At 40.9% G+C, this 13,128-nt stretch overlaps 1 protein-coding gene across 3 annotated transcripts in view; it reads left to right on the forward strand.

Annotated features, from left to right (window-relative positions):
- The window catches only part of CERT1 (ceramide transporter 1), an 84,269-nt gene that overhangs the window by 22,099 nt on the left and 49,042 nt on the right, over window positions 1–13,128 (forward strand). For all 3 annotated transcript variants that reach the window (XM_065860553.2, XM_065860552.2, XM_065860554.2), the window contains exon 3: window positions 4,240–4,356. In XM_065860553.2, the coding sequence (XP_065716625.1) occupies window positions 4,240–4,356 (117 nt within the window). The remainder of the gene's footprint in view (window positions 1–4,239; window positions 4,357–13,128) is intronic.

Consider the following 13,128-nt stretch of genomic DNA (forward strand, 5'->3'; position numbering starts at 1 on the left):
AGCTGGCTAAGGACTGTACCATTTTATAATTGCTTCCAAACATAAGGAAGAAAGTCAACATTAGGCTAGAAACAGTGAACCTCAGGAAAAAAAGATCTAAATGAAGTGAGTTGAGATACACAGGAAGAAGGTGAAGAGAAATGGAAAATCTTCCAGCAAGTATAAGGAGAGGCTCTAACTTGTCTCTGGAGGATGTTGAAGTATGAAAGACAGACGTGAGAAGTGCTGAGTAACACTTTGTGGTCTCTCCTAGATGCAGCTACAGAAAACAGTAAAAGCATTTATAGCAAGAGAGAAATGAAGGAAGTTTGTCCATAGCTCAATGGAGAGGAGAATGTAACAGATGATAGCAAAAAGTTACAGGCTGAAGTCTGCCAAGTTATCAATGAAGATGAAACGTGAACTCATTCCTGGTTGAGAAAAGGGTTAATTGATAACAGTGCGATTTGTTCTGTGTTTAGAAAAGAACAGGTCATGTGTAATTACTTGCTCTTGGTAAAACGCATTAGAGAACTTGCTTTTCATGTTCAGTCAGTTCAGGGTTTTTACAATGGGACATGTCTTAAAAAAAAAAAAAGCAGAGGAAAAGTGGAAGAAATGATGAGTCTGACTTCAGTTGCCAAAAATGTGGAAAATAGGCAATTAATGAGTACTATAAGATGGTAAATAGGTAGCATGCATCTGTCAAGAGCAAATCATGTATCACCTGCTGAACTTACTTTTGAAGCAGTTTTTAGTCTTGTTAGAGGGTATTTCTTATCTTTAAGGAACTTGTCTGACAGGACTACCTGATTGACTGGCTTTTTTCTAACATGGAACTGCACAGTGAGCTGACTATAACCCTAGACCTGGCTTTTAGATTGCCTAGTCTCTTAACGATAGGTAAGGCTGGAGTGTGCATGCAGTAAATGGCCCAGAGAAGTGTTTAAAGGTTTTAGCTGGACCTCAACAAAAACATTTCCCTTCTCTGTTGTAGCAAGGAGACATAGAATCTCAAATATATTAGAAGCTGCTATGCAAAGAAAGGGAATACATAAACCTGCTCTTGAAAAGGGCGAAGAGGTGATTGTCTTAACTGACATTAGCAGATGTTTAGGTTAGAGATGGAGGCAGGGGAAAGGCAAGGATGGTTGTGCACTGGAGTAACTTCCATATGGAAGTGTGGAATCAGTAGTACTGCAGTCTTTTAAGGTGAATTTTGGCAAGTCCTTCTGACAGTGTAGCCTGTGCTTTTAACTCCTCCCAAAGGGCTTCAGAGAGAGACATTGAGCAGAGGAATACAGTCACAGCAGGAAAAGAACTTTATAGCTGATTCTTGTGCCTTTTGGGGTGGTTTTGGGGAATAGTCCTCAGTTACTGTAGATGCATGTCCCCTGTCACATGGCTAAAGGAGGGCCTGGCAGATGGGTCACTGAGAACAGGCATGGAAGCATGACACATTGATCTGGCAAGTTTCCTACTCTAAAGCAGATAAAAATCTTTCTTATATATAGTAATAATGTAGCAAAAGCAGTTTGAAGAAGGCAGGCCTGAACTAGAAAACTTGATGTCCTATATTGGGTTTGCATGTTAAGGTTTTGGTAGAAGGGTGGCTGCAGGGGTGGCTTCTCTGAGATGTCAGATGCTTCCCCCGTGTCTGACAGAGCCAAGATGGGCCTGCTGTTGGCCAAGGCTGAGCCATCAGTGATGGTGGCAGCGCCTCTGGGATAACATATTTAAGAAGGAGAAAAGCTGCTTCACAACAGCAGCTGGAGGAGTGAGAGGATGTGAGAGAAACACTTTGCAGACACCAAGGTCAGTGAGGAAGGAGGGGAGGAGGCGTTCCAGACACTGGAGCAGAGATTGCGCTGCAGCCCGTGACGCAGCCCATGGTGAGACCAGCTGCCCCTGCAGCCCTCAGAGGTCCCTGTTGGAGCAGATACCCACCTGCAGCCCTGGGAGGATCCCATGCCAGAGCAGGTGAATGTGCCCAAAGGAGGCTGTGACCCTGTGGGAAGCCCGTGCTGGAGCAGCTCCTGGCAGGACCTGTGGTCCTGTGAAGAGAGGAGCCCAGGCTGGAGCAGGTTTTGTGTCAGGACTTGTGACCCTGTAGAGGGCCCAAGCTGGTGCAGTCTGTCCCTGAAGGCCAGCACCCCTTGGAAAGGACCCATAGTGGAGCAGTTTGTGAGGAACAGCAGCCTGTGGGTGAGACCCGTGTTGGAGAGGCTTGTGGAGAACTGTATCCTGTGGGTGGGATCCCAGGCTGGAGCAGGGGAAGAGTGTGAGGAGCCTTCCCCCTGAGGAGGAGGGAGTGGCAGTAAGAACATGTGATGATCTGATTGCAGTCCCCATTCCCCATCTCCCTGCATGGCGTAGGGGGAGTAGGTGGGGAAGTTGGGAGTGAAGTTGAGCTGGGGAAGAAGGTTAGAGGTGGTGGGAAGGTGCCTTTAGTTTTGTTCTTGTTTCTTATTATCCTGTTCTGATTTAGGTTGGTAATAAATTTAATTAAGACGGTTATTTTGCCAGTGGTTGTTGGTGAGAGGTCTCAGTGTACTCATCTCTATATATGAACCTTTGTTCTGTTTTCTCCTCCCTGTCTAGCTGGGGAGGTGAGTGATAGAGTGGCTTTGGTGGGCACTTGGTGTCCTGCCAGGATCAACCCACCACATGTAACTTCTTACATCACTATGTTCTGCAGTTCAGTGGAGGCAAAGCAGTGTATAGAATGAGTTTTGAAAACTGTTTGAGTTGAATTAGGTTGAAATGGTCAGGTAGTAAGTAATTGGTAGATGCAGTTGCTTGACTTGATTTTCAGTTTTGTCAGTTGTTGTTCATTTGTTTGTTATTTTGGGGGGGTGTGTGTGTGGTTTTTGCTTTTGTTGCGTGTTTTTGTGTTTTGTTTCCCCCCTCCCAGCAGAAAGTTTAAATTTCTTTAAATTGAACATCAGATGCTGAAGCAAATAGGTGCGGTTTTTATATACATGAAGCTTTGTGTAGTTCTGTTAAACTCTTCTTTGCTCCTTTTTTATTTGGTAGTTTTGCTTCTGTTGTGCTTTTTTTTTCCCTCGGTATGTTTAAACAGGAAAGATTCTGTGATGTGTAAGTAGCTCCTCATTTCCAGATCTTTTGACAATAATTCTCACTGACACTGGACTATGGTGCATGACAACAAGTGAGACTGGCTTCTAGTTTTTCTTCTGTGGAATGTTTTGTGAGTGATCCACAGTGCTTTAGTTGTCTGCAAGATAAGTGTATTCACAGAGTGGTTATTGTACTGTAAAGGAAATTACTAACGTGTGTAGACTTGTCTTTAGCATCTAGAATCAATATTTGTGGTCCTTGAGATCCTTGCCATTTGCCTTCACCTTAGAACCTGTTAGCTTCCTAAGGTTATTTGCATTTGTAATTTTTCTTTGTATTCAAAATCGAAATTCAGTTATACCTGTGTTAGGTTTCTTCAAGAATAGTTTTCAGGAGGGGAGGTGGGGGGAATGTGCTCAGTTGGATGTTTGCTAGTGAGTAGCTTTAAACTGAGGGTGTCAGGGCAGAGGGCAAATTAGATCCTGGTTTTGTTTCCCTGTACTTTCCTTACCAGCTTCATTGTAATGCTAGTAAAAGTGTTTTAGTATTTGTGGCATGTGAACTGAAGGTTAGATGCATTCAAGTGGCCATGCTGGAAAGGATTGCAAGTTGCTTGTGGTTACCTGACAATCCTGTCTTACATGGTGAAAATAGGTGAGGCAGAGGGTGCCACAGCTGCCTTAGTTGCTGCTCTTGGCATTTTGCTGTAGTCGCCTTTTATGGTTCTGTCCCCTGGTGCTTTTTGCTACAATGTATGTCTTTCTTCCATCTGAAATCAGTACTGATAGCAATAACCTTAATTCTTTTTTTTTCCTGCTTTGAAATAAAAAAAAATATTTTTATATATAGGTGTATTTTCCTGGCTGTGTCCAGTGGTTATTTTGCTGAAGGATTTGTTTGAAGAATGATGTTTTAGTCAATGGTTGTGTGGAACATTTTTTGTGACAATTTTATTTAATAAGAATGTGTTACAGGCTTTTCTGTTTCAGAAGACTGCCATTTTTAATTTTGAGAATATGCTCATTATTTGAGACAGCTACATAAAACAGAATATAGGATGAATTCAAGACAATGTAGACCAGGTTTTCTAACTACAGTGTTTTAGAGTGTCAAAATATTGTGAGGTATGGTTGATCATGTTGCTAATTTTAGCTACTTTTACACTCTTTTCTGTCACAGCCCCATGACTTTGATGAATGCAGATTTGATATTAGCGTAAACGATAGTGTTTGGTACCTCCGAGCTCAGGACCCAGACCACAGACAACAGTGGGTAGATGCAATAGAACAACACAAGGTATGTTTTTTCTTTTTTTTTTTGCAATTTCCTTTTTCACTCTCTTATTAGATCTGGTGGTGCTTGCAGGGAGTTGTAAGTTTCCCTGTACAGTCATTAAAAAAGTACTCAAGGTATTTATGACAGGTAAAAGCTGCAAAATTGAAGCTGTGTGTTAAATATGTTTCAAATAAATTGATTTCCTTGTTCTTCATAGATAAGAATTTAGAGAACTGAGATATAACTGTGAACCTTTCTTGAGCTCTCTAGCTTGGAAAACAAAAGCTTGCATTATGTTTGAGTGACTTATTAATGGTTTTCTCCATCCTCCCTCACTGATTATTGAATCATTCTGTATCTGTCTTAGATGTTAAACTTGTTAGTCCTAGAGTCTGTTCTCCTAGGTGATCTTTCTGGTTTTAGGCTCCTCTCTTTCATCATTTGGCTGCATTTACTGTATCTGATTACTGCCATTTGTCTCCTTGTCTTCTAAGGCCCCATTCTTCATCAGCATTTTGGTTCAGCTTTCCTGATCTGTTCCTTATGTCTTTCAGTTAACTAATTTATTTTCATTTTAAAGTATGTAGCATGCGAAACATCCATTTTGTTTTCAGGTACAAGATAGGCACTGCCCCAAGGTGTAGAGTGTAGCTACAATACTTAGCACAATGCAAATTCTGCATCTGAGTTGTACGGGTGTTACGGGAATACAAATTACAATAGGTATCTAAGTACATATTTTTACCTTGAGCTTCTTGAAGTATTGCTTATGAGTAGTATGTGTAATTAGGAAGTTTCAGCTTTTATTGGGCAGTCCTTACAATAAGCTGTACATGCTCTTAAATTTAAAGCACTGCCTTTTGATAATGGTTCTCTAAAGAAAAATCACCTCAATTAGAGTATTAGTCCATTTATAGTCTGGTATTTTGCCTTCACTTGGATACAGGGTTAACATTGAAACATACATATTAAGTTTAAAAAAACAGGATTCTTTTCTTTAGTCTAGTGAAAAAATACAAACTTAACCATGGAGTATTCTGAAACAAAAATACTGAATTTTTTTACTATTGCAATACATGAGAGAAATATCCAAAGAGATATACTGAATAGGTTGCTGGATTACATATCCATAGAGCTGGCATTTGAAAAGGTGTTTTACAGATATGGAGATCTTGAGGTGTGGATTGTGGGGACCTGGATCTTGATAACCTTGGGCTAAAATTCAGACTAGGTTTGGTCAGTGATTAGCTGGTGAAATGTAGAACTTAACCTGAAGTCTGGATAAGCAGAAATGCAAGCTGGCTCATTGCATGGAATGAAGGAGGAAAAAACATAAATCCTGTCTTTAACTCTACTCTGCACAACCTCAAAGGGAAGTCTTTTTCATGTTCTTCTTTTTCTTCTTCTAAGGTTGTCCTTAACCGTTGCTGAGTTCTGAGATGGCAATTATATGGAACCACCTGTTTATAATATGAAAGTATCAAGTGGTAATAGTTTTTGATTTGTCATTGAATGTGTAAATTTGGACTTTTTTTCCTGTGTCACAAAAAATCAATCTTCTATTTATCAACACTGAATTTTCTTCTGCTTTACTGCCCATCCCCTATCATGATGCACCTGTTTGCTTTTCTTTTTCTGTCTGGTATTATTGGTAAACTTAACTAATCTTATGCAACCTCTATTTTATATCATAGTGAGTGTTGAGGGGTGTAAGTTTTAGCAGCGCAAAAGTGGCCTGCCTTTTTGAAGAAGCCTCATTAATTATGCAGTTTTTCCACTTAAAAAAAAAGCCTCTTTTAATATTGATTTCAGTTGAGGTGGTTTAAACTTCCATGCTTTGCAAGAATTTGGTGGTCCTTTAAAAAAAAGAAAAGGCAATAAATTGTACCAGATCTGTCTTGACATTTAAAGGAGTGGAGTGAGAAGGTAATTGGAAAATTTCACTACCCGATTTTTTTCAACATTTACATGGAGTTATTATTCAGTTAGGGGTAATGAGTGCTTTTTAAATTATGTTATTAAAGTTATCTTTCTGCTCAGTGCTAAAAGAGTCGTGTTCTGGAATGTTGTATAAACTGAAGAAAAGTAATGTCTACAAGTAGGAAGTGGGAATAAAACTATTTCTGTATATGCTGAACTGATGAGAAATAGTTCAGTTTGCATTTCGCTGTCCTAATGTAATAGCACTGGACTTGACTGTTTTGAATCTGATGGCTTTTTTAGTATGTGTAGTTTGCAGTTTCATGGTTATTTGACATCTTTTACTTCCTTGCATACTCCTTTTTGCTCCATAGTGTTTACAATATTCAAGACAAATAGTTGTTTTCATTCTTAATTGAAGAGGGAAATATTATGGCACTTCACTTCTAAATAAACCATCCAACCAGTTCATATATTAAAAGCATTCTTTTTGTAGTATGGAACTAAACACTATGATCAAGACAAAGCAAGGAAAACAGCGAAAGGTAATGCAGTTTTGTAAAAACAGCTTGGACTCAAATTAAGAGTATATAATTAAATCTCAGAAAACAAGGAGTTATTAGTGTGTTTTTTCCAGTGCCATATTCTGTTGTCATCATAATACAGTAGCAGCTTCTTGTTATGAATGTTGTAGGTGTGGAGGTGCATCTGTTCCTACTCACTGTTTTTATTAAAATACATAGGAATCTCATTACCTGAAACCTTGGAAAAATGCTATATGCACATAACTAGGTATTTGATGTAATTAAGCATAAACCAGAAATGTTCAAATCCAGTTTTCAGGCTGATTATTGTTAACATTTCTTAAAGATTGTCTCCCCAACTGTCTTGTTTCTATATTTTCCAAATTGAGTGGTTAGTGCTATATCCTATAATGTACATACAGCTTTATAGGAACAAATTACTGGAAAATGTACCCCTTAATACCATTGATAGGATCTGAAAAATAGATTTTCTTGGAGTTTGCAAGTTAGTCGCATTTTTCATTTGAATTTGTATGAACAACACTTCAGTGATACTTAGCTTTAAGTAACTTTTCATCCATCCTTTAATTTTCTTCACCTCTTGTGGAAGTTCTATGTCTAAACACTTGATTAAGAACATGTGCTTTTGTGAGGCAAAATATCATTTTTCACTGAAAAGTTTGGATTTTTATTTGCGTACTCTCAAATTTTCTGGAGAAGCTGTCCTGGTCAGGTTACCAAAAATCAAGCAAAAGTTCCTTGATAACTTCTTACCAGATAAAAATGGGTTTTGTTTGAGAACTAGGTTCTTGAACAGACACACAATAATTTGAATAAAATTGACAGAGGAAATTATATCCTTTACTAAGCAGTCATTTTTATAAACTTGAGCCTACTGCTATATAAAGTACTTTTTTGTTTGTTTTTGAAGCTCTTTGTTGCTTACGGAGTGGGTAGGGCTGGTAGGCTGCTTAAGCTATTTGCTAACAAAAGTTTATTTGTGAGACTTACTGTAGCATGTCACAAGGTTGTTTATCTTTAGACTATGAAAGATGGACTGAAACTTTGTGAATGTATTTCATTGTGCTCCAAACACAGAAAACACTGATTTAAAATGAATTTTTTTATTAAATTTGGGTATGAGCAGACTCAGAAAACCTTTCTGTTTAGCAACACCAATGAGTAGCTGGTAGCTGAGAAATGTGAAACATCTAATGTTCAAGCATAAAAACTGTTAAACTTTGTGTTTTTTATTATTGCATTAGCCTTTTCTTGTATCAAGGTTCTGGAATGCTTACTAGATTCAGTGTTTAAAGTACAGCTTCTAAAATGCTTATTAAAATCTCCCTGGACTGGAGGAGGGAAAAGTCTAAACCAGCAGTGGGACCATCAGTGAGGCAAATAAGGAAATAGTTCTTGTGTAACCAGGAGTCCTTTTGTCTACTTAAATGTTTCATTAAATGTAATGAGCAGATATTTACCTCTAAAATGTCTGATTTTAAGGGTGTGTATCATTAGGAAGCTTTTCTTTTCTACTACCCTAAGAGATAGTGAGGTCTAGGATGGCTGGTAACCTTTTCTTAGATGGATCTAATGGCAATGGAGATTGCTGAAGCACTCTAGACCAGACTAGGTTTTCACATTTCTCCCATTTAAAAACATTGATAGTATATGAGCACCAAGGTATCAAAGTTTTTGAAAGCTTGCTCTCTTCTTAGATCATAAATTGAAGGACCGACTCAAGGACCCTGCCATGGTTTGAAAATGGAGTATGGAATTTCTAACCCAAAATTAGTGAAACTGTGTTAAATGTTGTTAGTTCTCTGCTATGGGGAAAATGTCTGGGTTTGCCTGTAGAGAACATGGACTCCTGCAGCATGTAAGTTCTAATACATAAAATGAATGTGTGCTACATAACATGGAAAAAAAACCAAGATTTACTCTTTCACTGAAGTAGAAAGTGTTTCATTACACATATTGAACTTATCCAAAGTTTTCATTCTTTACTCTCTGTTCTGATGGAGTCTATATGTTACCTTATAAACTTCTGTTAGTTTCCAAAGGTATAGATGAGGGGAGTCAACTGCTGTTTGCTGTGAGAACCTTCTGGATAATTAAACTTATTTCAAGCAAATTAATTAGAACTCCTGAGACCTAGATGATGATTTCTTGCACTGTTAATTTTAACACCCAAGTTCAAAACTTTATGAGAATTTGTTAAGATGTGAATGCTTCATGAGAAGCTCTGCATCAGCTTAGACTTGCCCCAATTAGTTCCATCTTAGTTTTAATCTTTTTCACACAGATTCTGAATGTGTCCATTATCAACTTTGTGACTCTTCAGCAAAATAGAAAGTGTTTGAAGTCTTCAATTTTCAAAATGTTGTGTTTATCAACTTGAAATATTTTTTTAAGACTTGCTGAATTTCTTAGAATAACTTTCTTCAGTGTGGTGAGCTGGAAAATTTCATTCTCCAGGCAGACATCTAGATGTCCTACAAGTCTGGCATGTAAGGAGTAGATAGGTTGCTGTATTGGGTTTGTGTGGCAAGGTTTTGGTAGGGGGTGGGCAGCAGGGGTGGCTTCTATGAGAAGATGTCAGACGCTTCCCCCGTGTCTGACAGAGCCAAGATGGGCCTGCTGCTGGCCAAGGCTGAGCCATCAGTGATGGTGGCAGCGCCTCTGGGATAACATATTTAAGAAGGGGAAAAACTGCTTCACAACAGCAGCTGGAGGAGTGAGAGGATGTGAGAGAAACACTTTGCAGACACCAAGGTCAGTGAGGAAGGAGGGGAGGAGGTGTCCCAGACGCTGGAGCAGAGATTGCGCTGCAGCCCGTGACGCAGCCCATGGTGAGGCCAGCTGCCCCTGCAGCCCTCAGAGGTCCCTGTTGGAGCAGATACCCACCTGCAGCCCCGGGAGGATCCCATGCCAGAGCAGGTGAATGTGCCCAAAGGAGGCTGTGACCCTGTGGGAAGCCCGTGCTGGAGCAGCTCCTGGCAGGACCTGTGGTCCTGTGAAGAGAGGAGCCCAGGCTGGAGCAGGTTTTGTGTCAGGACTTGTGACCCTGTAGAGGGCCCAAGCTGGAGCAGTCTGTCCCTGAAGGCCAGCACCCCTTGGAAAGGACCCATAGTGGAGCAGTTTGTGAGGAACAGCAGCCTGTGGGTGAGACCCGTGTTGGAGAGGCTTGTGGAGAACTGTATCCTGTGGGTGGGATCCCAGGCTGGAGCAGGGGAAGAGTGTGAGGAGCCTTCCCCCTGAGGAGGAGGGAGTGGCAGTAACAACATGTGATGAACTGACTGCGGTCCCCATCCCCCTGTGATTCTCCGAGGGAAGGAGATACAGAAATCAGTAGAGATAAACTTAAGTCTGAGAAGAAGGGAGTGGTGGGGAAAGGTGTTTTAAGATCTAGCTTTCTTTTCTCATTACCCTGCTCTGATTTGATTAGTAATAAATTAAGCTAATCTTCCCAAGTCGAGTTTACTTTGCCCATGACAGGTAGTTGCTGAGTGATCTCTCTATCCTTATTTCAACCCATGAGCCTTTCATCAAGTTTTCTCTCTCTTGTCCAGCTGAGGAGGAAAGTGATAGAGTTGCTTGGTGTGTACTTGGTGTCCAGCCTGGGTCAACCTGCCACAGATTCCTTTTGCTTTTGAAGTGATGATCTACAAGGTCATTATACCTAGAGCAGAAAGCATGAATTTCGAAGTGAGACACTGAACGGCAGCAAGTGGCTACCTTGAAGAGGCGACTACTTAGTTGTTTCTGCTGTTCATTTAGACACTCGGAGAGGAGGAGTCAACTACTTAGAACAGGGGTTATACAGAACCATCAGGCAAGTAAAACAAAGGTTTGTTTTCAAGCAATTTTTTTCCCCAAATAGCTTGGGGAGAGGGGACATTGCAGCCTTGACAGATCAAATATAGCTTAGCTTGTAAATAATTCTAATATGAAACTCTTGATATGCTTCAACTTGTTTTGTAAATTATCAGTAGTCAAACTCGGTAAGATGCGTCACTTCCTGGTTTTTTTTTGCATTAAGTACACAGCTAGTTTAGATAGTGGAAAAAAATTAAAAGCTGGATTTGTCAGGTTAGTAAAGTCAAATTTAGGCATAAGTATTAAAACAGTCCATTGACTTCCTTTATTGAATAGTCACACTTCCAAACAAGTAAACTAGAATTGCGGTATTTACTTTTGAGACTATTATTTTCTGAATGTTGATCCTGCAAAGCAAAGGTTAAGCAGCATAATTTTGATTGCAGTTAATAAGGGCACTCCAGAATATGAGGGCTGGGGGAGGCAGAGAAGAACAACGAACCAACATTTTCAGCTTAAAATTTTCACAAAATGCTTGTTAATCACAACTGTGCTGCTTTGACTGAAAGTTTTTTTCATGCAGTTAGAAACTTCTTTTTCATAGCTAGCCTGATTGTTGTTTGCTTTTAGCTTGAGAACAAGAAGGTAACACCCTGGGACAGAGTTAATGTTTTTCTTCAAGTAATTGTCCAGTGTCTTAGAGTTGGAACAAAGAGAACATAAGAGTTTACCAGTATCTTAGTTGCTGTCTGGGAGCCAAGGCCGGTTCTGAGCTCTGTGCCTGCAGGTGTGAGTAACGAGGAAGTGGGCCAGGGATGGGGCAGAGCTTGACTGACGTCCTGGGTGATCAGTGAGAATATTCCATCCCATTAGCATCATGCTTTGTATTTAAAACAAGTTGAGTGTTCTACTGAGGGAGACAGAGACCTGTTCTGGTTCTGCTCCATTTCAGTTGAGTTCTGTTTGGGAGTTCCTTTAGTTCAGACTTTTTCCATCCTGCTGTTTGCAGAGGCCTCTGGGCATTTTGGCCTTGTTCTCTTTCCCTGGAACTGGCTATTCAGGATCAGAGTGGTGTCTCTCCTTGGAACTGGCTGCTTGGTGTGGATGGAGTTCATGAGGAATTACATTGAGTATCTTTTACATTAAACAGCACTGGTCCCCATATGGACCCTTCAGGGATGCTAGTCATCACTCCATACAGACATTGAGCCAGAAGGCTGTGTTGCCATCCAGTGAGACCTGGACAGGTGGGAGAGTTGGGCAGGGAAAAATTTAATGAAATATAACAAGAGCAAGTGTAGAGTCTTGCATCTGGGCAGGAACAACCCTGGGTTCCAGTATAAGTTGGGGGACAACCTGTTGGAGAGCAGCGTAGGGGAAAGGGACCTGGGGGTCCTGGTGGACAGCAGGATGACCATGAGCCAGCACTGTGCCCTTGTGGCCAGGAAGGCCAATGGCATCCTGGGATGTATTAGAAGGGGGGTGGTTAGTAGGTCCAGAGAGGTTCTCCTTCCCCTTCTACTCTGCCCTGGTGAGACCACGCCTGGAATATTGTGTCCAGTTCTGGGTCCCTCAGTTCCAGAAGGACAGGGAACTGCTGGAGAGAGTCCAGCGTAGGGCCACAAAGATGATAAAGGGAGTGGAGCATCTCCCGTATGAGGAAAGGCTGAGGGAGCTGGATCTCTTAAGCTTGGAGAAGAGGCGACTGAGGGGTGACCTCATTAATGTTTACAGATATATAAAGGGTGAGTGTCACAAAGATGAAGCCAGGCTCTTCTCGATGACAACCAATGATAGGACAAGGGGCAATGGGTATAAACTGGAACGCAGGAGGTTCCATTTAAATTTGAGAAGAAACTTCTTCACAGTGAGGGTGACAGAGCCCTGGAACAGGCTGCCCAGGGAGGTTGTGGAGTCTCCTTCTCTGGAGACATTCAAAACCCGCCTGGACACATTCCTGTGTAGCCTCATCTAGGTGTTCCTGCTCTGGCAGGGGGATTGGACTGGATGATCTTTTGAGGTCCCTTCCAATCCCTAACATTCTGTGATTGTGTGATTCTGTGACCACTACCCTCTGGATGCACCCATCCAGCCAATTCCTCATCCACTGAACAATCCACCCATCAAATCCTTACCTCTCCAATTTAGAAAGAAGTATGCCATCGGGGACCATGTGAAAGGCTTCACAGAAATCCAGACAGACAACATCTTTAGCTCTTCCTTTTTCCGCTGATGTAGTTACTCCATTGCAGAAGGCCACTAGGTTAGTCAGGCAGGACTTGCCCTTGGTGAAGTCACACTGTCCTCCATGTACCTTAGCACAGCTTCTAGGAGGGTCTGTTCCATGATCTTCCAATCTACTTCCTCTCCTGGAGTTTAGGTATTTCAGTAATACATGATTGCTAAGTTATTCGCTTCTTCAGCAGTAGTTGGTGAGGTCTGTAAAAGAAAAATAATGTGGCTGTCTAATCTGATGGTTTGGTTTGGTTTGGTTTTTTTGGCATTTCATCCTAACAGAGGTTCCTCTGTC

Source organism: Patagioenas fasciata, chromosome Z (assembly GCF_037038585.1).
Source record: "Patagioenas fasciata isolate bPatFas1 chromosome Z, bPatFas1.hap1, whole genome shotgun sequence".
NCBI classification, from domain to species: domain Eukaryota; kingdom Metazoa; phylum Chordata; class Aves; order Columbiformes; family Columbidae; genus Patagioenas; species Patagioenas fasciata.